We start from the raw sequence: 24448 nt of genomic DNA, 5'->3' as shown, positions 1-24448 counted from the left end.
CCAATCTCTGCGTCAACTTTAACCCCCGCACACTCACGTCACCTGGAAATAAAACATCTTTGTGGCTAAAATAAGAATAAACAAAGGACAAAACACGGAGATAAAAAAGTGGACTTGAGCATCTGTAGCGTGAAACCACTAACAATAAACCACATCCTGTCAGATAATACAAAAAAAACTAACAACATAACTAATAACAAAACAATGTAACATATGTAACACGTTTCACACAAAAATAAACTACGAATGACACACAGACTCACGTATCACACCCAACAGAAAACAATAACGTAAAGTAATTAGTGTAAAAAAAAAAAACTGTCACATGACTGATATCACAAAATAATGTAACTACTGATGTAAAAGTTAAAAACAGGTAATGTAACAAAACGTAACAACTAACATAAGTAGCATAACATAAATAATACAACACAACTAAACTGACATTTTGAAAGTGTTACTCACATGCATGTTTGCATCAACACCACAAACAAAGGACTGTAACGCAAAAAAAACGAAACCAAACATGAGCAATGTGACACAACTAACAAGCAAAATAACCCATTACGCTAACCTAACAAAAAGCAATGTGACACAACTGCTTACAGGTGCAGCAATTATGATGATCAAATTAATCAACGACTATTTTGATTAATCATTTAGAAGGCATTGTCGAACTTATATACAAATCCTCTAAATTTTAACCTCTTAACAGTAAACACTTCATGTAATTCGCCATGGAAGCAGACTGATTAATTAAAATTAGACACTTGCAAACATCTGCTTTTATCTTAGAAAACAATATTGTTATTATTATTATATTAATCATATGAATAACAATTTTCAGTTTTTTTTCTGATGTGACGGACCAAGCCAATAACAATCATACTATAGTTTTGTTTGACATTTTCTGCACTTTGATTTTCAAATAATACCCTGTGTTTAATAAATAGAAATGATGACAGAGTACCAAGAGAGGAATTGTGGTACTGCATGCGTAAGTCTGGTGTGGCGGAGAAGTATGTTAAAATAGTACAGGACATGTATGAGGGCAGCAGAACTGCGGGGAGGTGTGCCATTGGTGTGTCAGAAGAATTTAAGGTGGAGGTGGGACTGCATCAAGGATCCGCGCTGAGCCCCTTTGAGTTTGCCGTCGTAATGGATAGGCTGACAGACAAGGTTAGACTGGAATCCCCTTGGCCTACGATGTTCGCAGATGATATTGTGATCTGCAGTGAAAGCAGGGAGCAGGTGGAGGAACAATTAGAAAGATGGAGGCACGCACTGGAAAGGAGAGGAATGAAGATTAGCCGAAGTAAAAAAGTAAAAAAAAAAAAAGTAAGTGCATGAATGAGAGGGGCAGTGGGGGAGGAGTGAAGCTCCAGGGAGAAGAGATCGCAAGGGTGGACGACTTCAAATACTTGGGGTCAACAATACAGAGCAAGGGAGAGTGTGGCAAGGAAGTGAAGAAACAGGTTAGGGTTAGCGGTTCCAAGCGGGTTGGAACAGTTGGCGGAAGGTGTCTGGTGTTCTATGTGACAGAAGAGTCTCCGCTAGGATGAAGGGCAAAGTTTATAAAACAGTGGTGAGGCCGGCCATGATGTACGGATTAGAGACGGTTACTCTGAAGAAAAAACAGGAAGCAGAACTGGAGGTGGCAAAAATGAAGATGTTGAGGTTCTCGCTCGGAGTGAGCAGGTTGGGGCAGGATTAGAAATGAGCTCATTAGAGGGACAGCCAAAGCTGGATGTTTTGGAGACAAGATTCGAGAGAGCAGACTTCGATGGTTTGGACATGTCCAGAGGCGAGAGAGTGAGTATATTGGTAGAAGGATGCTGAGGATGGAGAAAAGGTTGATGGATGTTGTGAGGGAGGGCATGAAGACTGTGAGTGTTGGAGCGGAGGATGCCCAAGATAGGCTTAGATGGAAAAAGATGACACGCTGTGGCGACCCTTAATCGGGACAAGCCGAAAGGTAAAGAAGAAGAAGTTTAATAAATAGAAATTAACAAAAAAATATCAATTTTATTGATTAATCGAAAAAAAGACAACAGATTCATCAACTATTAAAATAAATGTTAGCTACAGCGCTAACTGATGTTAAAACAAGACAAGCAACATCATGTAACAGCTAACGAAATGCAATTAACAGAATAAGTAACATGAGGCAAGTAACGTAACAAAGAACAAGATGCAACAAGCAATGAAATAAAAGTAGCATAACAAACTAGCAGAAAACAATTAATATAAGTTAGGAAACAACTGATGTGACGAACTCAAAGAAAACCACTAACTCCCAAACTGAAAGAAAATCATAAATAACAGACAACTAACAGTAAAATAAGCCAACTCAAGTAAAGCAACATGATTAACAGAAAACAATGCCACAAATGGAGCCTCATACAACTACACTTAACAAATAACAGGACAAGTAATTGCAAGCAATTAAAATGACACAGCAAGTGATCTAGCACAATTAACATAACACAATTCAACATAAGAAACAAAAAACTAACAAGGAACAATTAGCATAACAACTTATCTGACAGCAAATGAGTTGTAATGTTACACACACACACACGTTACACTGTATGCATGTCACTAAACTGTGAATTAAGTGTGGTGTGCGTATACGCGCGTGCACGTCGTTAAAGTGCTGTTTGACATTCAATTAAAACATTTACATTCCCGCTTAATTAATTCAGCGGACAGCGGCAACAAAAGACGAATGAACGAGTCGCTTTGACAGGAGACCGATAAAACACTCGCACACGTGTGTGTGTGTGTGTGCGTGTGTGTTAAGGTCACCGCAGGCTGACTATTATAATTCATCTCCATTGACAGATATTCATCAGGGACCTTCATTTTCTTTCGCGGCTTTGCTTTCCTTTAATGCACTAAAAAGTCTACATTAGCCCTTCAATTCCTCCAAACCCAACTGATACCCTTCAAACACGATTAACTCCTCAGACAAACTCTATTAACTCCTTTCGGGATTAAAAGGCATTATTTAGTCATCCTGCAAACGCGATTAAGTGTTCAAAAAAAGGCAAATAACCCCTCCTAACAACACAACTACAAATAAAATAGATTTATGTGACTAAACTTAGCAGGTTGTTTTCTATATTTTGCTATCAACGCGAAAATACATGCTCAACAACCCAGTGTACGTTCGGAAATTCAATTCGCCGGTCCCACTGTGCTGACAACACGGTGCTGAGAGGCAGCGCCTTCCATTTTTTTAAGAATTTACAAATGTGTGTGTTGACCATTGGGACGAATACGTCAGTGCGTCCGCCATAATGAATGTGTCAGTTCTGCCTGTCAACATCTCGTCCTCCCTGTCACCCCGCCCGCTCAGTCTCCTCAGTCCCGGAGTGTGGCGCTCTGAGTACTGTAATCTAACACCACCCTCCAAAAAGCTCTAAATTTTCAAACATTCCGGAGTGTAGCGATCACGCGTGCAGTGAATTTCCGAACATAACCTAAGAGCATTGTTGGAGTGTGCCATTCCGTTTTTCCGAGTGCAACACTCAAAAAGCAACAGAGCGCACTCCCACCGCTCTTTCATGCTAAAGCTAAACACATGATGGTTGACTAAATTTACATGAAAGTGAGTGAAGACATCATCAATACTAATCCCAAACTATATGATTGACGACTCGATGAGCAAGTTAGCGTGTAATCACGTCACCAAAATTAATGCTAATGCTAAACTACCTGTGTGACAACTACGAAAGATGAGCTAGTCCGTGTGTCGTGGCTGGAGCGAGCTCACGGCTCCCCTGAACCCGGGAACTTACTTACACAGCTCGGTGCCGCTCACGGCTGTGTATGGAAGTATTCCTCCGTCTTCCCGATAAACCGAGCGGCTGAGCCGCTCACAGCTGTGTATGGAAGTATTCCTCCGTCTTCCCGATCAACTGATATTGCTATTTCTTCATCAGATGAGATTAAATCCGAGAAATCAGTGCTGGGCATAATGATGTCCCATGTAATCGAGCGTTTGGAACGGCATGTAACATGTCACATACGCCCAGTAGGCCCTGAATATTCGTAATTGTCGATAAAAATCTTCTCAAAGCACTATTAAATGAGAGCAGATTTCACATCACATTGTCAAAATAGACTACATATTACATGACCTACTGGATACATTGTTAATGCAAACCAGTGTAATTCCCCTTTAACGTTAGCATTTACATAATCAACATTAATGCTAATCCACATGTTAGCATATTATGGCATCAACAATATAAATGCTAATGCTAAACTGCGTGACTGGATGAAAACGTGTGATGACATCATTAGACTCAATCTAACAACAAACATCAGAATAATTTTTGTTGTGGGCCATATTGTAGTCATAGTTTCAGCTGTTGGGACTGTTGAATAAAAAAAAAAAAAATTTACATTTTGTCCCAGTTTTTGTAAATCTGCTTGGTTTCCGTACAGTTAAAAATGGTCCAAATGCGTCTGCCTTGGTAATTTTATTATACAATGTTTGCAATCTGAAAGTGATGACAATTTGAATTTTTTGCCCAGAAGAACATAAAGTGGGCTACATAAAAGGATATGAGGGGCCAGACCTGGCTCCAGGGTCTTGAGTTTGGCACCAGCAGACACGACTAACATCTCAATCATGTTTTTTCTTTTGACTTTGTTACAGATGCTATATTTTATACTTTTATATTTTACATCTTCTGAGGTACAGCACTATGGTCGAGTCTGCCTCACATAAATTTTACGGGTTGGTCAGTGTGGTGACATCATCAAGATCAATGTTTATGCTGAGCTTCATGCATGACAGCTAGATTATTGTTAGTGTTTACAACGTTACTGCTAATGCTAATCTACAATGGATAGGTATCCAATGACATCATCGCCACCCTTAGAACAATCGGATAAGTTAACGATAGAAAAAAAACATTTTAAATGATAAATTACAAACTACTAATTCACCTATCACCTGTTTCTTTGACTCCCATGACACACAAGATGGCGTAATCGGAAACCTATCCACAATAATGACCAGACGAGAAAGAAGTGTATGATGACATCATAAACATTCATTCGTATGCCAATCTATGTATATGACAATAAGATGAACATGTACAGTGTGTTAGGTCATCATCAAAGTTAATATGAAGCCACATGATTGATCATGATATAAACATGTCAATGTCCACGTTAAGGCTAATGCTAAGCTACATGACGGAAAACTCTAATAAAACAGTTAGTGTGCTATGACATCATCAACACGAGACGATGCTAAAGTATTTCAAATCAGGCTGGTAGGTCAACTATTAATTTTCACTTATTTAAGTAGTTTTTGTGTATTTTTAATAACTTTGGTGTCAATAAATGTCAATTTTTCCTCACCTTCTTTCCCTTTCTCCCTGGCTTTGCCTCAGTGGGCGGAACTTCCATTCCGGGAGTGTGGAGAGAAGGGGAGACGATGGAGGTGGGGGTCGGTGCTCCCTCTGATGACGTGTCGGCATTGACGCTGTGATTCCCCGCCATCCTCCCAGCAGAGCGCCGCTGCAGAGATTCCTCCCCTCCGGAACCAGATGGAGCCTCGCTTGGCGGTGCTGGTGCTGCTGCTTCTGGACGTCGCTTGCTTCCACTCGGCGGCGGCTTCACGGAGGGGAGCCAGCGGCCCTAAAGTCACAGAGAAGGTAAGTTTTAGCATTTGGCGATGTTGTTAGCTAGATTGTCTCTCTTTTGCGCAGCTTCGCTCGCCAACTCACGTGCCCTGCTTGGCACTGCTTGGATATCGCGATAATGAGCGACATCTTCGGTGCTAGCATTTAGCTACAGTAAAAGGAAAAACTATTTGCGGTCATCATCGAAGTAAGTTTGATTTACTACATAAATAAATAAAGTAGTTCTATACGAGTGCTTGTGATTTTACTAGCCCACGAGTTAGCTTTGCTAGTTTTGTTGTGGTGCATTTAATTAACAACTTTGATCAATTGAGAGCACCTGTGTGTGCTTGGTGAGTTTTTTTTTTCCCCCAAGACAGTTCAATTAATACCCCATAAAAATGCATTTGCATTATGCGCCAATAAAAGCGAACTAGATCCTAATCCTTTTATTTATATATATATATATATATATATATTTAAAATGGACCAGGGTATGAGTTATCACTTTGCTTTGCTTGTTTCTTTGTAGTGTTATTCCCCAAATAATGTAATTTTCATTTGTTTTTAGTTTTCAATAAAAAAGGGTGTATTACAAAACTCCAGTGGCACAGTTGTCAAATGTTGCAGAACATCTGTACTTACAGAAACCACGGGCTCATTACAGCCATAAAACAAATTGCTCTGAATTTTGAGGGCAAAAAAATCCAGTGTCCTACGTTACCGGCCAATTCAGCGACAGTGCGGCCACCATGCTGAAAATTTTGAGTCTTCACAAAGGTAAAGAAAAAACGGAAAAGCATAATGCTGACTACTAAACTATCATGTTATGAAGTTGCAAAACACAGAAAGAAGTGACTGGGTGATAAAGTACACATACGTCTGACTGGAACTGCGTTATATAAGAATGTAACCAAGTTTAAACAACAAACTAACAATACAAGTACAGTAATACACGTCTGGAGACATAAAAAAACTAATTCACAGCCTCACAAAGACGCCCTCTGAACTGGAAATGAATTACCGTAATATGTCACCAGAGACGTCATCTGAGAACAGGATCAGGTTAAACATATATGATTACCATTAAGCACCTTTTGCATTCATGATGAGTTAAAATTTATTAGAAGGGATTTGCAGCACGGTGGAGCAGCTCGAGCGCGTTGGCCTCACAGTTCTGAGGACCAGGGTACAATCCCGGCTCCGCCTGTATGGGTTTTCTCCGGGTACTCTAGTTTCCTCCCGCATCCCAAAAACATGCAACATTAATTGGACACTTTAAATTGCCCCTAGGTGTGATTGTGAGTTTAATTGTTGTCTGTCTCCATGTGCCCTGTGATTGGCTGGCGACCAGTTGAGGGTGGACCCCGCTCCCTGCTCACTGACAGATGAAGAACTCCCGGGACCCCCGTGAGGATAAGCGGCTCAGAAAATGGACGGATGGATGGATGGGTCCAATGTTTTCACTTCTGATCCAACACCAATATTGCACCTTTGAGTTTTGGCTGGTGCTGATATCAACCCAATTCAATAACAATAATCATAGACTCTAGGGCTTCAGAATATTTTATTTGAGCATTGTCAGCACGATGTACATGTGTGCAACAGTCACATCAGAGGGTTTACTGCGATGTTGGTGTTCTGGAATATAGTACAGTACAGTGAATCAACTACTCTTAAAAGTGACCAGCAGAGGGACCTGTTTGGACTTGCTAATAGGATAATTATATCGTAATTATTATGTTGTGCAACTGAACAGTGCACAGTTATTTTTATCTAATTACATAATATACTGCAATAACCGTCCTGGAAATCTGGAACAAACTCAAACAAATGGTTCTGGAACTGAATTTCTGTAGGTTGGCAGCTCTGTTTTTTGTTTTTTTTTTGTTTTTTTTCCCCCAAAAAGCAAAGTTGGATTTTTATGAGCATAAGGTTATGTAGACATTGCAGGTCAATTTAGATTTTTTTTGTTCGGTTCAGTTTTATTTTTCTGCCCAGTGTGTCGTGTCTGATTTTTGAACAGTTAAATCCAGATTTTCTTTTTGTCATATTCAACTCAAACCTCTTTTGTATGTGGATATAAACCATAAATGTATATGATACAAGTAGAGCATTGATGCATACGTTATGCTCAGCTGACCTATTTGTCATCAAACACATCAAGCGTCATATTTGTTTGACAAAACTAGACACACCATAAAAGCAATGGGGGGCTAAGATAAGAAAACAGTCAGTGGGTCAAAGAGGATGCTTTAGACCTGAGAAAATGTTAACACTGGTTGCACAAAAGTTCTACATGTCCTGATGAGATATATGCAAGGGACTATTATTATTTCCGCTAAAGTGGCACCTCGTGTTAGGGTGTATGCACAATGTAACGTCCTGTTTTGTAGGTGTGTGTGTGTGATGTGTGTGTTGAACGTCGCCGGAGTAAACGAGAGCTCTGGGCCCTGTCGTGCCATGTTAGCAAACTCGCTTCAGCTGTGAGAACGACCAAGACGGGCTGCGTGCCGACATAGTCACAAAACACAAAACTGTTCTAAAAAATATCGTGTGTGTGTGTGTGCGCAGGTGTTTTTTGACATCACGGTGGCTGGTCATGAAGTGGGTCGCATCGTCATTGGCCTCTTCGGAGAGGTGGTCCCGCTTACTGTCAATAACTTTGTCGCCCTGGCAACCGGAGAGGTAAGACTGTGGACCTATGGGTGTTTCTTTTCGTGATAATGTTTTAATGCTGGAGTATCAAACTCATTACAAATTTATGAACTAGTTTTGGAATCAGAAATCAAGGGTAATGGGTTTTTCCAAATATTGTTGATGTTTGGTAATACAAAAATGCTAGCAAAAATGTTATCATTTATGATATGACAATTTGACATTTTTCTACACATTTTAACAATAATCATGGCAGTTGACACACGTGACTTGCCTTTGCAGGCCACATAAAATTACATTGCAGGCCGGATCGGGCCCCCGGGCCTTTACTTTGACACCTCTGTTCTAAAATGTACATGTGTTTGTGTGTAGAAAGGCTACGGCTACAAAGGCACAAAGTTCCACCGGGTCATCAAAGACTTTATGATCCAAGGAGGAGACTTCACTGCGGGAGATGGAACTGGAGGTACCACCACCACCCAAATGCTAAGCTATGTGCTAACGCTATCACGAAGGGAATGTCAGCGTGTGTATACATCACCACCATACAATGATACTAGTGCTAAGCTACAGTTCATGTTGGATGACGATAACAGTGTCTCGGTATTTGGTGATATCATTAACAGGATGGCGCTTATGCTAAGTTACGTTTGATGGAAAAAGAAACATCTGTGTGTTCACATCATCATTTGATGATGTTGATTCTAAGCTACAGTTTTGTGGTTGTTCAGGTCACAGCATCTACGGGGTGACGTTTCCTGACGAAAATTTCAAACTGAAGCACAGCTCAGCGGGATGGGTATGTTGTTAGTCAAACCATTTATTATTTTAGAATTCATAAATGACTTAGTATGAAGCTCATTTTGCTAATGTGTTGCTTGTCACAATGTGTTGGAACTTGGAGTCAAGATACATAAGATTTTCTTGCTGCTGACACAATAGTCTTTTGGAAATGGTAACATGTTGATGGTATTTTATGATTATATTTGGAAATCTTGAAAAATAACTTAAATAAAACCAATAACAAAAATACACACTGTATTTAAATTGCAACATACCCACTGTTAAAACCCAAGTATATTCTACATTTGAATGAAGAAACATGAGAAAACCATGAAAAAAATCAGCTCAAATGTAAACGACACATTTTGCTTTTAAAGTGCAAAATCAAGTCAAATTCAGTTATTTTTATTACTTTCCAAATGTGATGAGAACATCATTTGCATTCTCCACTTTTGAACTTGTTGAAAAGCAGAGAATGCAAATGATGCCCCCCACCATGCCTCTGCTTGAGATGATATAAAATACTGTAACTAATACAATGCTGAAATGAAATCAAAGCACAACTTCTAGTAGGCTACAGGGGGCACAACAGCTAATATCACCTCATACCTCTTATTTCTTCTACAGCCAGTCACTCAGGCATATCAGCTTGGTGTCATGTTGTGGGAGCAAAGCTGGCCTTTTCCTTTTGCTGTATGTGGCCTGTGAGACTAAACAGTTTTCTACAAGGTTGTCAGGCGGGGAGGCCAAGTACTTGCATGCTCGGGCTGACGGCTTTTCGTAGGCTCCTTCGTGAGCGTTCCGCCACTGCGGAGGTTAGTCATCAACTCTGATCTGGTTCATTATCCGCAAAGGAGGGCTGCAAAGTAGTTGCTCTTCTGGGGTCTCCTGCTTGGAGCATGTTCTCCAGACTGGTCTACACCTGAATGGGTGGATGGGTGGTTGGATGACTGCCATTAATTCAGGGTGGATTAGGCCATTTACTTTAATTTTTGTTTCATTTCCTATGTGTCAAAGGTGATGTATAAGGAAAGTCTGATTTGATCAAATGGTCTCATTACTCCCGTTTATCCTTACTGTCTTTACTTGTTCCCCGTTTTCTTTTGGGAGGTTTTTCAAATCCTTAAAATGTGGATCCAGTGCCGTGGCCAGCTAGAACCACGTCTCTATAGCATCACCTTGCCATGTTGCCAGGTCCGTCTGGAAGGTATTCTTGAACTTAGCCATGTGGGCTGGCTCATCATCCATCCGCTATCAAGAGCCACCTATTATCGAGGTGGGTCATGATGGTCCTCTGGAGAAGGGCCCTTCTAGCAGCCACCATGTTTACTGCTGTACCGATGATGGATATCAATAATCCAGTCTTTTGCCACGTTGAGCAAATATTCGCCGCAATCATTAGCAAAGTGCCTACTTTCTGTTCTCACGACGGTCATTGCAAATGAGGTGAGGTTCCACTCATACCCCAAATAACTGTGGTCCATTAATCTCCATTTTTGGCAAGACTGTTGGATGAACCCTTCACCAAAACCTCAAGTTTTGTTTTTTTCCCCGTCATCGTACAGTTTGCTAATTTCGGTTGTCATTGTAGTCCTGGATGCTGTTTGCAACCCCACTCTTAGTCATCTCCTTATCTGGGCTCTCTGTCACGGCTGGGTAGTTTGCGTGATAGTACGCTCAATTTGAGGTGTTGGGCTGGTAAGCAAAGTCCTTTTTGTAAACAAGAGAGATCAGTTAATCAGTGTTTTATGTAGTTTATTTTTTTAGTTTTACAGTAAACTTCAAGTGGAATGTCAATAAACAACTTTAAGCAAGTAACATTCACTCTTACGCCACGCTACCATGTTAGCACTTGAACAGCCTGTTGTTGTGATTCGTGGCCTTTGTGTAATTTCTGGAGGTGAGTATACAACAGACTGCTTGTATCAGAGTGGTAAAATTGATGATTTTAGATCTTATCTGATCTGATACTTTTTTTTTTTTTTTTGCTGACATCAGACTGGTTTATGATCTCAAATATCAGATCAGAACACCCCTGGTATTCACGTTGTTAGCATTAATGCTAACGCTAACTTACATGCTCACAAAATATGTGTTTCTTAAACAGCTAAATGGATAATCGTTACCCTTGTTTGCACTTGTAGTGAACATGCTAACAACGTTACATTTTAAACATTTTCTTTTACGCTAGCTAGCTACCTAGCACATATTCAAACATATTTTTACATGTAGAATTTTATCATTTGGCTAGTGAAGGGTAAATATTATATATAAATATTTTTTTAAGGATTTTTTTTTTTCAGATTTAAAAAAAAAAAGCAATATCAAAAAATATGAGAATAAGTATTTTTTTATCCTCATTTTATGAGAATAAAGTCAATTTTTATTTATTTTATTACTGTCTTTGTTGTGCTGTAGGTCAGCATGGCTAACGCTGGCGCGGACACCAACGGCTCACAATTTTTCATCCTGGCCACCAAAGCGCCATGGCTGGATGGGAAACACGTGGTCTTTGGAAAAGTTCTGGATGGAATGGTGCGTGCAATTACATACAATATCTTATGTTATTTAATGTTAAAAATCATGATGATGTAATTTGATAGTCTGTGGTGCACACCATCGAGCTCCAGGACACCAACGACAGAAACCTGCCGTACGCCGAATGTGTGGTGGTCAACAGCGGACGCATTGCTGTCAAAGATCCCTTTAGTGTCGATGTGGACGGATGGTAGACCATCCAAATATTCTGTATTCTCGAGAAGAATCTCAAAAATTGTTCACTAGTTACCAAGCTAGCAGCAACATTGTAGCAACTATTTTCATCTTGTAAATCATCAAAGTTTAATTTAAACCTCCTAAATGCTTTTTTTAATAATGGCATAATAACAGTCAAAAACAAAGGGGGGGATTATCTTAAAAAGTGTTAAACTAGGGGTGTCACTATCAAATCTTTTTAGAATCGAATACCATAATTCCCGGGCTACAGAGCGCACCTGGTTATAAGCCTCACCCAGTACATTTGTAAAGGAAATACCATTTGGTACATACATGGGCCGCAGCCATATAAAAGCTGCAAGTGCCCACATTGAAACCCACATTGAAACACGAGATATTTACACAGACGGTACACAGAATTTAACTCTATCGCCGCCGCGTTAAAGCTAGCGTCGCACAAACAGGGTCTGTTAAAAAAAAGAAAACATACCGGTAAAAATCACTGAGACACAGCAGTAACACGCTAGCGCAATGCTAACAGGGCCGGACCAGTGAAAATCACTTCCTCGGCGCATATATTCCACCAGTCTCACTCTTACCTTTTCTGCTTGAGTGCCCCCTTGTGGCACTTTGCAAAAATGCACACATCACCGCATTAACCGCATGGTTGAAAGCGTGGCTCATAGGCTGGAAATTATGGTAATTGAATAACACCCCCCCCCTTACTAAATATGTATATTTCAGAATTTACAAGAATTAAGGCTTTTTTTTTTTTTTTTTAACATGAAACACGGGCTCGTAAAACATGTAAATGACTGTTTAAAAGTACCAAATTGACCCAGTCTTCATTAGTTATGCTAGCAAATGTTGAGTCTTTTAAGTAACGTAGACATTTAAATCTCTTGAATTTAGTTTGTCTATAATTTACAACAGAAAATAATCAAGCATAAGTTTTAAAACCGATAGTTACCCAGTGAAAAGTGTCAAATTTAAATGTTTCAGTTGTGAGGAGGCTATCATGCAAGCAGAAGCTGCTTGCAATAGTTTATCTATTTAAACCACTTAATTTAACACAAAATGGGCTCCACGCTAATATTTGAAATGTACAAATGTGTTAAATCATCCTAATTAACCACATATGGATTTATTTGTATGTATCGAGGTATAAAATTGATCAAGGTAAATATTTTTTTAATGTCATAAAAATTCTCTTTAGGTGCTATGATAAAGCTCCATGTGCTGTCTTCCCTATGCATTCACAATATTCATTCTGTCATTCATTTTCCGGACCGTCTATCCTCACTAGGGTCTTGGATGTGCTGTACCCTATCCCAACTATTTTTGGGTGAGGTCCGGGGTCCATCCTAAACTGGGCACAAGCCAGTTACAGGGCACATATAAATAAACAAAACCAAAAATATAATGCACTTAATATGGTGTGTCACAGAGCACATATAAACAAACAAAACAAAAAAAGTAATGCACTAAATATGCTGTAAATAATTAATCACAGTTAATGCGGTAATTTGACAGCACTAATTTGAACATTCAATAGGTGTGGTTCTTTTGTTACGTTTTAGTTTTACAGTAAACTTCAACTGCAATGTCAAGAAACAACATTAAGAACGACCATTCACACCGTCGGGCAAATCAAGAGTTTTCAATTTACCTACCAACGCATGTTTTGGGGATGTGGGAAGAAACTGGAGTATCCAGAGAAAACCCACGCCGGCACGGGGAGAACATGCAAACGCCACAAAGGCGAGACCGGATTTGAACCGGGTCCTCAGAACTGAGCAGCATTTTATATATTATCTTTCGAAAATGAAATGAAACTATATGCAACCCATAGCAACACAAATGTACAAAAGAAAAATCAATATCGCATTGAATATGTTTACATGAAATGATGCTAACTAGCATGATAGTGCCACCGCTTCACTGTGCTCCTTTTCGAACCACTATCGTACTGTGAATCTGATCTCTTCAATGATGTCATCAACATATCACGTTGTGTTCTAACCTCAGCACATGCTTTTTTTTAACCAATGTTTTTACTCAATATGATTGTTTACAATAAATGTCAATGCCAAACAAACTGCCTCCTTTGCTTGACTTCTTATGTAAGTGTTAATTCCGTTTGATCATTACAGACAAACCCTTTCTCAAAATATTTTAAGTTTTACATTGAGGTATTTGTATTATAGTTTGGATTATACAAATTAATTGAAATTAATAAATAAAATGAGTTATATATGAGTATGAATAAACGTGAATAAATCAATTTGAATATTTGTTAAAGTATTTAAATATAGTAAAAATATGAATCTAAAATAATCTCAATACGAATTCCTCTTAAGTTACAAATTTACTGTTCAATTAATGAACTTAAATACAATTTTTCTGATTACATTTTCATATTTGAAATAAATACATGACTTAACGCTGTAAACAAATTGAAATATATCATCTTTAAAATGTTATTTCAATTAAGTGAAATGAAAAATTATATAATTTTAATTCAACATTGTCACAAAACACTTTCAGTTCAATAAATCAATTTGATAATGAAAAAAAATAAATACCAATTTTCAATGGGTACATGTCATAATACTTTGATAGTTGGAATGCTGTTTGATTTTTTTTTTTTTTTTTTTTTAATGAATAGTAATTGTCACATTATGGAGGAGGGTTTCTGTGGAAAGACATTGACTGCGTGTTTAGACAACAAAAACCATCTGCTCCTAATTGACAGCTAGCGTAAGCGGCTGCAGCTAGCGTGCTAATGACTGCGGCTGCATAAAGGTTTTGGCGCGGGGGGGATTGCGGGGGTGCGTCTGTCAGGCGGCGTGACACCCGAAGGCGCTAATGAGCACATTTGTTTTGGCAGCGGACAGACGAGACGCTAGCCCGCTAGCACACGTTAGCGAGTAAAAAAAGGCAAAAGGTCAAGAAAACAAACGGAAAAGCTCAGGAGAAAACATGAAAACACATCAGTGCAACTCAAATGTCAACAAGAACACAAATCAAGAAAATAGCCACATTTTCACAGCTGACACGTGAAAACAAACTCCACAACAGCTAGTCAGATTTATCACCATTACAATATTACCATTAATGGTCTTTAGCAGCTTAGCCGTTAGCTCTCATAGTAGCATTCAACAGGTGAGCATTAGGACTGATGGGAGCAGTTAGGTGGTTAGCCTTTAGCTCAAAAGATACCATTTAACACGTGAGTCGTTAACCGTCTAAGGAGCTTTTTGCATGTTAACATCCGTTGTCATGGGAACATTTCGTTAATCATATTTAAAAATTACAATAACAAACAACACAGAAGGCTGGTGGCTGATATTGAACATGAACAGTATAGTGTTCAATATCTCTGAGGTAGCATTTAGCATGTTAGCATTAACGCTGAAGGTATTATTCATCAGGTCACTATTTGGCAGGTTAGCACGAGCACAACAATGTTACTGTTTTACTGATGATTTGCAGCCGAGGGTTAGCTCTGATGGCAGGTTGTAGCAGGTGTGCATTAGCACTGTCGGTAACATACAGCAGAATATCTGTTAGCTGTCACTGTAGGATTTAAATTTGAGGAATTGCAATGACAAGAGCAATTAACAGGTTAGTCATTAGCGCTCACGGTATTCAACAGGTAAGCATTTGCTATCAAGGGAAAACGTAGCAGGTTAGGTAGCAAGGGGGCTTTTAGCAGGAAAGCGTTAACTCTCACGAGCATTTCGGAGGATAGACATTAGTTCGAGGTGTGAGCAAGAGAATATGAGATCTCAAGGTAGCATTTACCGTCATTATTTAGCTTGTTAGCATTAGCTTTATCGGTGCATTTATGAGGTATGGCACTCAAGCTAGCATTTGGCTGGTAGGTTATTTTCTCCATGGGTAGCATCTATCTCTGAAATAGCACTGTCAAATTAATGTTTAATCAGATGAAAAGTAGCTCTCAACCTAGTATGTAGCATGTTAGTTGTTAGCTCTTCGGGTAGTATTTATAAGATAAGCGTTAGCTTTAACTGTAGCCTAAAGCAGTTTAGGTCGAGCAAATAAATGTGGCACAACATACCAACAAATAGATGGATAAGCATTTCTCTTCTGTCACATTACAACGCAATGTTCTTGGATCTGGAGCTGGAGCGGGTTAGCGGTTAGTGGTCCCAGAAGCTTTCAACAGGTGAGCATCAGATGGCAGCCATTGGGGATTAGCTTGAAGCTGTTAAGGAAGCTTTGAGCAGGTGAGCCGTTAGCACTCAAGGTAGGCTCAGGTTAGCCATTACAAGTGTTTTATTGTTTTTCTGTTGTGGCGCTTAACTCGCTCTTCCACTCGTCTAACAGCTTCCTGCCTTTTTCCGTATGTGCGCTGGTAGTGTTAACGGCTCACAGGGTCAGCGCTCAGCATTTAACAGCGGCGGCGTGTGCCTTGTTGTGTCGATGATGTGTTGTTGTTGACCTTTAGACAACAGTGTCCCAGTACGCACAAAAACTCACACACACGAGAGGTGTCAGCATGTGTGCGTGTGGTTAGTTGGTAAAGAGTCCTGTCATCCTTCCAGATTCGGTGGCTCATTTCTTCTTTCTCTTTGTCACCAGTGATTCTGACCAGAAGAAGAAGAAACCATCATCCTTCCATCCTCAACCTCTACAAAATACTGTATTGCATTTAATACTTCCTCCTCTTTCCCCTCTTCCTCCTTCTCCTCATACTTCTTCTCACTCCTCCAACTACTCTTGCCGTACCTCCACTGCTTTTTCCACTTTCTCCTCCTGCCTTTTAACTTCTTTCCCCCTCTTCTTCTTCATCTTCACCTCTTTCAATTCTTCCTCCCCCTTTTTTTCTTTCCAGCGTCCTCATTCTTCTCTTCCTACTCTTTTTCCACCCCTCCTCCCCTTGATCCCCCTCCTCCCCCGATGCTCCTCTTCTTCTTCCTCCCTGTGGACCATTTAAAAAACCTCCCCGCGCCTTTGCTCTCAGCCATCCTTTTCTGTTTCTTCCTCGCGGTCTTTGTTAGCACAACTGCCAAAATGTTGACAACTTCCTGTGCGGCATCGTCCTACTTTAGGCTGAACCCGTTCATTCATTCTTTTTCCTTCTTTCTTATTCCTGCTCATCGATAGCAAGAGCAAGAATTCGAGAGATGAGGCAGAGACCAGTTAGAGCAGTGATTCCCAAACAGTGTGCCGGGTTACATTGGTGTGTCGTGAGTGCTCTTCAGGTGTGCCGTTGGAATGTATCCAATTTTATGGAATTGCTTAAAAAAAAAAAACAACATTTATCTTTATTAATCTATTTATGCCAGTGAGGCACAATGACAGACAAAAAAACAAAAAAATCCTCTTCTATGTTGGCAGGAAGTACATACAGTAATGAATCGATCCATTTTTGTTGACATTTACTTTTGTTGGCGTGCCGTGGGATGTTTCAATTGTAAAATATGTGCCTTGGCGAGATAAAGGTTGGAAATCCCTGAGTTAGAACACTGGGAGGACACAAAACTGAGCAACTGGCATCGCATTCATCACAATTTTAACACTTGACACGCATCACGCTAGCCTGATATTGGTCAGCGTGTTGTCATCACAATGTTAGCATCCATGCACGGTGAATTTTCAAGACTTTCTCTCCACGCAGTTGGGTCCTAGATTTGCGGCTACATTAGTAAGCGTGGCCCTAAATGTCCAATTAGGTTTGTGCAAGGATCCCTTAAGCAGCAGAGAATTGCAGACGCCTCTTGTCACGCCGTCTTAACGACGCGCCATTAGCCTGGTAATTTTCTGCTTGCTCCCTTTGGTGCGGACTAATTTTTCTACATTCTGGTAGGCTTAGAGTTATTTTGTCAGTTGTACTGTTGGTTGTGTTGATTATGTTATTTCGTAGGTCAGGTAATGCCAGTGATGCCAATGGCTAATATCGCTATTAACTTGGGGAACTTTTAGTGAGTAGTGCCACAATGGAATGTGCTAGTGACTAACAGCCACACTTAGAAACAGGTTGAGATTTTACGTTAGTATCCATGATGGTAGAAGCCACGTGTGTTTGGGGGCTTCATATCATGCAGCCTTACCAACTAAAGAAGCGGCTAATGCGGCGCTAAGTGGTGCCATCATTCATAGACTTATTCGTATCAAATGGGTGGTAACCAAAGACAACAACGCTAGTGGCTTATGACTAGAAACAGTTTTAGAGGCAATGTTAGCATTTATTCTGATACAAGCTTCTGGTGGTGGAAGACATAGCGTCTCTCTCCGTGCAGCATTAGCAGCTACATTCGCAGCTAGATTAGCGGCTAATTGCTTGTCACCATTCGTAGTGGTTTGGCTGGGCTGTTGGTTGTGTTCACCATGAGCTACAGCTTGAGATGTTTTTGGCAGCTATTACTGACAAATATTGTTCATGATAACGCGTGACGCTAACTGCGAGAACTAATGGCTAGTCATTCCATCAAGCAAGTGTTAAAGTAAAAAGCAATATTAGTGGCTACAGTGTGAAATACAATGTTAGCGCCCGTTCTAATAAAAGCTGCTAGTGTTTGTAGCCATTGCGACTCTCTATGTCTGGCATGAGCAGCTAGATGAGAAGATAAATTAGCAGCTAATTGTGTGATGTCATCAATCATGGTTTGGTTTGGTTTAGTTCTGTTGTGTTGAATGTTTGCTACATCTTGAGATGAAATTGGGGTTGACTGCTATTAGACAATAATGGTGACTAATAATGCTGCAAATAAGCCCTGTGATGCTAACAGCAAGTAATGGAATCAGTAGGTGGTAACACACAAAAAAAGCAATGCCAGTGGCTAACAGTTACTGATGTTAGCGTGAGCATACATGCTGGCACAAGCTGCACGTTTGTAGCCTTCCTTTCTCTGAGAGCGGCTTGATTAGCGGCTAATGTGGTGCTAATTGCGCAGCCGTCAGTTTGCGTTTGCGCACGCATTCCTCACGCCGCCACGCATTTAATGCTGTCTTAACGATGCACCATTAGCCTACTAATTCTTTGCGCTTTCACTTCACTGAGGACTAATTTTTCTACATTTTGCGCCATCAGTCGGCGTATGCTGTGCGGTGGGGCAGGGGGTGCGAGAGCGGGGGGCACGGGAGGGTGGGGGTAGTGGTGCGCCAGGGAAATCGTTAGCGCTCCTTCTCTTTAAATTGGGGAGGTGGACGGCAGGTGAACATCGCATTGATCGGCCTCTCAAGGCCTCTTCCCCCCATCCCTCACCGACAATTGCCTGCCCTTTACACACACACCCTCACACCCCACCCACCCCAAACACTTCACCGCCAATTGGCGAGGCGGCGGTGGGCGCACCCTCCACCTCCTCCTTCGCACATTTACAAGTGCGAGCGCCGTAGCTGTCCATCAGGCTAACAACCAGCATCATGGAGCACAAAACACAAATATTGAGGAGAGGCAGGGGGTGAAAGGGTGGGCTGGGGCGGTGTCACAGACAAGGGGGCTATGGGACGGAGACAGTGGGTGGCGGGGGGAGTATGCAAGGGGGGCGCAGAGTAAACATGCTGATGATTTCCCTGGAGTTTGCTTTGAGAGGGTGAGAGACACTGAGAGGAACAGAGAGCGAGAGAGCAGATGCTGTCCTGTCACCGCCGGCAACCGTAACCGCGGTGACGCCTCCTCACAACAACACCGAGCGGGATACAAGAGAAAATCGAAAGGCTGACACACACGCACACACACACACACGTTCTCAGAGGGCCTCCCGGACGCCTCTCATCGTCCAATTAGAGCCCTCACGGAGACGACAGCACTTCCTGTCTCGCTCAGCGTGGAATTGTTTGCACTTTTTCATCCCTTTGATCCCGACGGAGGCCAAAATGTCCGTCTGTCTGGGAGCTTGCAGTTCACCGATTAGTTTTCGAGGCTTCACTGGCACAGGTCACAAATGGTTCTTTAAATGTCACATTACATTTATGGTTTAACCTTAATCACAATTTATCAAATATTTTAAACGCGTATGAATTACCATTTCAGTGTAATTTCATATTTGAAATTTGTGTGCTTGTTTTTGAAACTAAATTTTATTGGTGTTTTCAGGTTTTACAGTGAAATGACAAAGACCTCTTTGGATTAGCCCCCGCCCCCAAAATAAGACTTTATGTATATTACCTTATAATACCCTGAACAGAAATCTGGAGCTTTGACCCGCAACAAGAAATGTCATCACATTACACACTTAGTTCTTAAGGTGGATTTCCGATTTTTTTTATATTCACATATGTAGAGATGTACAAAATTTACGTGACTATTTGTACTTGGAATGCGGAGAGAGGTGTGACGCTAACCTGTGATGCTCACATGTTAGCACACTACCTTCATCATTCCAGTCTTCCTCTTTCTGCTCCTGTTCTCGCTCCTGCTCCTCATCTTCTTTGTCCCTTAGAAACTAATTAAAGCCACGAAAAGAAGAAGAAGATCGCCGTTGGACATTTTCAGGCCGGGTCAACCGCTCTCCCCACGATGATCGAACAAAAAAAAAACCTACTTCCTGCTTCCTGTCATCTGGATGCCAGCACACAACACTCACTGCGAAGATTCTCGCCATGCCCAATCCCATCCGACAGCACCACCAGTAAGTGAGACCAGCTAAATCGCAACTCAACACAACATCGTAATTAAAATCACAACCAGCAACACGACAACACAACCAAGATCACAACCGCGAAGCAAACTAACCCTAACACAACTGAGAACTTGGCGGTCAATGCAACTAGCAATGAAACTCAAAACACAACTGATCCCACAACTAAGAACACAAGCAATAGTTCAAGTGACGACACAACCAACAACAAAAAAATTGACCGAAAAAGATCTCGATTTCACAAAAGAGATCATAACAACCCAACCAACACAGCAAAAGTGACGACGTCAGTCCCCACGCTGAAATCCACAAGAGATCTAACAAGATTCCTGTTTTGTGTTGATTGGAAGTTGAACTGACGTTTTTTTGAGCTTGGGCCAATAAAGTATTGACTATGTAAAAAAAAAAAAAAGAAAAAAACTCAGACGTTAGTAAGAAATCACTCCGTAGTTGGATTTGATGTAAATTTATGACCTTAACGGACAAATCTTTACCAAACGTTACTCGATTAAACAAGCATTTTTAATGCCGTTTTTGAAAAGGCAACTAGTTCGCAAGATCAGTTTCGTGCTGGAGGGTCACATTTAAGGAGGAGGCTTCACAAAAAAAAGAAAGAAAAAAAACTTGTGGAAAATTGATCTCAATTTCATGGAACAAATATTACGATTTGGAGTGTCAGTGGTGGTGAGTGCGTGGAGGCCTCGCTTGCCTTGCCCGCTCACAACTGACTTTTGATGTTGCCGTTTGTGTTGGCCGCTGTCAATCAAGCGCTGATGAAGGTCAAGCACGCGTTCAGCCTTTTCTTCCTCTTTTTACCCCCCCCCTCCACCCTGATCATCTCTAAGGCGCCTCCACCCTTTCAGTTTTGTCGGCTTGCGTGAGTGACTTTTGGGGGTTTACTTGTGTTTGATGTTTAAAACACTGGCAAATCGATACGTTCACACATGACAGGACGAGCGAGACACCAAACTAATGAACACGCGCGCACACGCGCAGAGAGACAACTCACGCTTCTCCCTCGTCTTTTCTTTTCCTCTCGTTTTTTTGTCTTTTCCTCCATGAGGAGTATGGAGCTTGTCTTTTCACCCCGTCATCTTTTTTTCAGATTTAACAATAATAATACAAAATAAACACATGATTCTATATGTAATATTTGAGGTGTTTTTGACATGCTTGTCATTTCAATGACTTAAAAATGTAGAAATACAAAATGAATTCAAAATGCAAATGAAAACAAAATAAAAATGATAGTCATATGATGTTTCCAGTTTAATTTAAAATACACAAGGAGTTCATTTGTCTTATTGTTTATATATTACATATACGGAAAAATTTGAGCATGACATATGTAAATATGTTATGACTGAACACTTAATGAGATATCATTTTAGTTGAAACTTGACGAGAAATTCACTTTTGTTTAAATTATAATATATTAAATTAATGGATAAAATACTCAACATTATAAAATGCTCGTACAATTTCTTTAACAATGATGTTATAAATTGTTTAACTTTCTCTTCTCGCTCAACCAAGAGAAAATTGAAAATCCACCACCGACCCGATGATTATGGTTGCCAGGTCTCCGACTGGTAACAATTGTCCCTGTGCCGTGATCGTGTGTGGTGGGGTGTAATGCATTCAAATTGGAAAAACTGGTGGGGGTGACCCGCCACCCTCACCCCGCAGCCCGAGGAGCTCCCCAAATGACATGAGAATGTGTGTAGTGCATTAAAAGTCTGGAGGAGAGAAGCATGGCGTGTCAGAGAGCAGGCCGGAGTGCCGGTTTCCCCGGCCCCAGTGACCGGGAACTTAAATCTCCAAACTTGGATGACCCCGAGAGAACCGGAACGGCCCCAACCAGCCCCTGAACCCCGATGCCCAACACCCACCCCCGCCCCGTGGCTAATTCCAAACAGCTCCCCCAAACCATGCGTACAGCAGAGCCAGAAGGCGTCCCTGACTGAGGCGGGAGGTAAAGACACTCCACGCTGAGCCCCAAGTCAGTCTGAGACCCCACAAACCCAAAGTGAGAAAAGTGCGACGATCAAGGCGGATAACCCTGGGGTGAGGGAAGAGGAGGGCACGGCGCTGGAACGCAGCAGCTCGGCCCCCAAGATCCCACCTGGAGACCAAGACAAGACCCCCAGAGTGGGGTCAAAGGGCAGCACCTGGGGTTGGAGAGGAGCCCCAGGAGGGCAGCACAGACACTGTCTGAAGCGGTTTTGGTACAAGAGGTATATCTGTATTTGATTTTGAATAGCCCATTTTATGTTAACTATATTGCATAATTTGATTTTTGGAGTACTTTGAACTGGATTATCTGTAGATTACTGGATTGGTTTTTTTTTGTCATTGAGAATGTTTTTCTCCGGATTCGTTGCCAGTAATCAATGGCGGTGGACACTGAGAGGCTCTTGCCCATTTTGCGACTGATAAGTGTATCTAATTATTATTCAACGTTAATTTCTTCAACATTTGGATGTCACTATTAATGAGTTATTAATTTCAAGTATTTCAATGTCCTTTCATTTTTATGTGGCTAAAACTTGATGAATAAAATGATGATCGATGAAAAAAATAATTTTCTGTCAAGGGATAATGAACAAAGTCAGTTTAGTAACATCTACATTATCACAAGTGAACGACGAGTATAACTCCTTTTTAAAAGTACATTTATCTTGAAAAAAAAAAAGGACATATAAGAAAAGTTACTTTTATTTTACTCATTTTTTTGTTTACCATGACAGTTCCATGATTGTTTGTGTCTTATTTTAGTTCACAATAAATGTCCCTGACAAATTATAACCCCAGCGTCTTGGGTGCGTGTGCAGACAAAGAATGCGCCAGCGTTGTGGTCGTCGAGGCTTTTAATTTGGCGGGGAGGGGGGAAGGAAGATACAGAGATGACAAATAGAACAGGAAGTGATGAACTCCTTGACGAATGAACCCAATCAGCTGAATCTATCGCACACACACACATACACACACGCGGTGAGAAATAACTAGTTTGTGCTAATAAAGCCAACTAGCATGAGTGTGTCATAGGCCACATGCGCAAACATCCATCTTTTTTTGAGTCTGTGTATGTGTGTGTGTAGGGAGGGGGAGGGACGGGGGGCACAGTCTGGTCCACATGGGTGAAGGGGACATTTGTTAGTTATTTGTTAGCCATGTGGCGCATTCAATGGTGGTCAAACCAGGAAGCCCGAGCTACACTTAAAACACTTCCTTATTTCAGTATTTGGAGTGAAATAATAATAAAAAGAAAAACTATTCACGTTACAGCAGGTTCAAAATTCACCCATCCATCCATTTTCTTAGCCGCTTATCCTCACAAGGGCCGCAGGGAGTGCTGGAGCCTATCCCCACTGTCAACGGGCAGGAGGTGGGGTACACCCTGAACTGCTTGCCAGCCAATCACAGGGCACATGGAGACAAATAGCCAATCCCACCTAGGGGCAATTTAGAGTGTCCAATTAACGTTGCATGTTTTTGGGATATAGGAGAACCGGAGTGCCAGGAGAAAACTCACGCAGGCACGGAGAGAACATGCAAACTCCACACGGTCGGGTCCAGGATTGAACCCGGGACCTCGGAACTGCGAGGCCAACGCTTTCCACTGTGAATCAAAACACAAATTAAAAACTGCTTCTTCATAATAAAAAATAAAAGCAGTCGGTGATATGGTAACACTCCTCCTCTGCCAAATTGTCATTTCTTTTTATTATAAAAAAAAACTAGAACTTTTAAAATGTAGTATAACTTTTTTTAAGGGAGTCGTTTGTGTGTCCCAATGATCTGAGGAACTAATTCATCTGGGGCTTCAGCACCTGTGGCAAAACAGGTCCTAAGTGAGGGACCAGACAAAGCACGGCTCCCAATAACTCTTTGATGAATAATAAAAAAAAAAGGGTATTATTTTCCCTTACCCAGACGGTGTCACGAAGCTCCCGTACGGGGGCGGAGCCAAATGCAGGACTATGAGGCAGAGGTACAATGTTCAATGTGCCAACAAAAGGACGATCGACATAT

At 41.0% G+C, this 24448-nt stretch overlaps 2 protein-coding genes across 8 annotated transcripts in view; one reads left to right on the top strand and one right to left on the bottom strand.

Moving 5' to 3' along the window:
• Positions 1-5519, bottom strand: part of prdm6 (PR domain containing 6) — a 46808-nt gene extending 41289 nt beyond the window's left edge. For all 5 annotated transcript variants that reach the window (XM_061816224.1, XM_061816221.1, XM_061816220.1 and 2 more), the window contains exon 1: positions 5383-5519. The gene's annotated coding sequence lies outside the window, so the exon portion shown is untranslated. The remainder of the gene's footprint in view (positions 1-5382) is intronic.
• A 25-nt stretch (positions 5520-5544) lies between these two features.
• Positions 5545-13899, top strand: ppic (peptidylprolyl isomerase C). Of its 3 annotated transcripts, none has more exons than XM_061816225.1 (7): positions 5545-5678; positions 7000-7153; positions 8220-8333; positions 8676-8769; positions 9035-9102; positions 11505-11621; positions 11690-13899. In XM_061816225.1, exons 2-7 carry the CDS (start codon positions 7034-7036, stop codon positions 11816-11818), a joined length of 642 nt encoding a protein of 213 aa, XP_061672209.1. In that variant the 5' UTR covers positions 5545-5678; positions 7000-7033; the 3' UTR covers positions 11819-13899. The 3 variants fall into 3 exon arrangements, with proteins under 3 accessions (XP_061672209.1, XP_061672211.1, XP_061672210.1); XM_061816226.1 differs by lacking the exon at positions 5545-5678 and adding an exon at positions 5797-5853; XM_061816227.1 differs by lacking the exon at positions 7000-7153 and having other exon boundaries at positions 5547-5678.
• The last annotated feature ends 10549 nt before the right edge of the window (positions 13900-24448 follow it).

This window comes from Syngnathoides biaculeatus, chromosome 4 (genome assembly GCF_019802595.1).
Source record: "Syngnathoides biaculeatus isolate LvHL_M chromosome 4, ASM1980259v1, whole genome shotgun sequence".
NCBI lineage: Eukaryota > Metazoa > Chordata > Actinopteri > Syngnathiformes > Syngnathidae > Syngnathoides > Syngnathoides biaculeatus.
Note: the sequence above shows the minus strand (reverse complement) of the source record. Positions and strands in the feature narration are given on the sequence as shown.

Bases quoted from the DNA above. Each gene is read 5' to 3' on its own strand.
- ppic (XM_061816225.1), top strand. From the start codon at position 7,034: ATGAAGAACTCCCGGGACCCCCGTGAGGATAAGCGGCTCAGAAAATGG. The intron at 7,154-8,219 runs GTGCTGATATCA...GTGTGTGCGCAG, and splicing joins GCACCTTTGAGTTTTGGCTG to GTGTTTTTTGACATCACGGT. The intron at 11,622-11,689 runs GTGCGTGCAATT...GTAATTTGATAG, and splicing joins GAAAAGTTCTGGATGGAATG to TCTGTGGTGCACACCATCGA.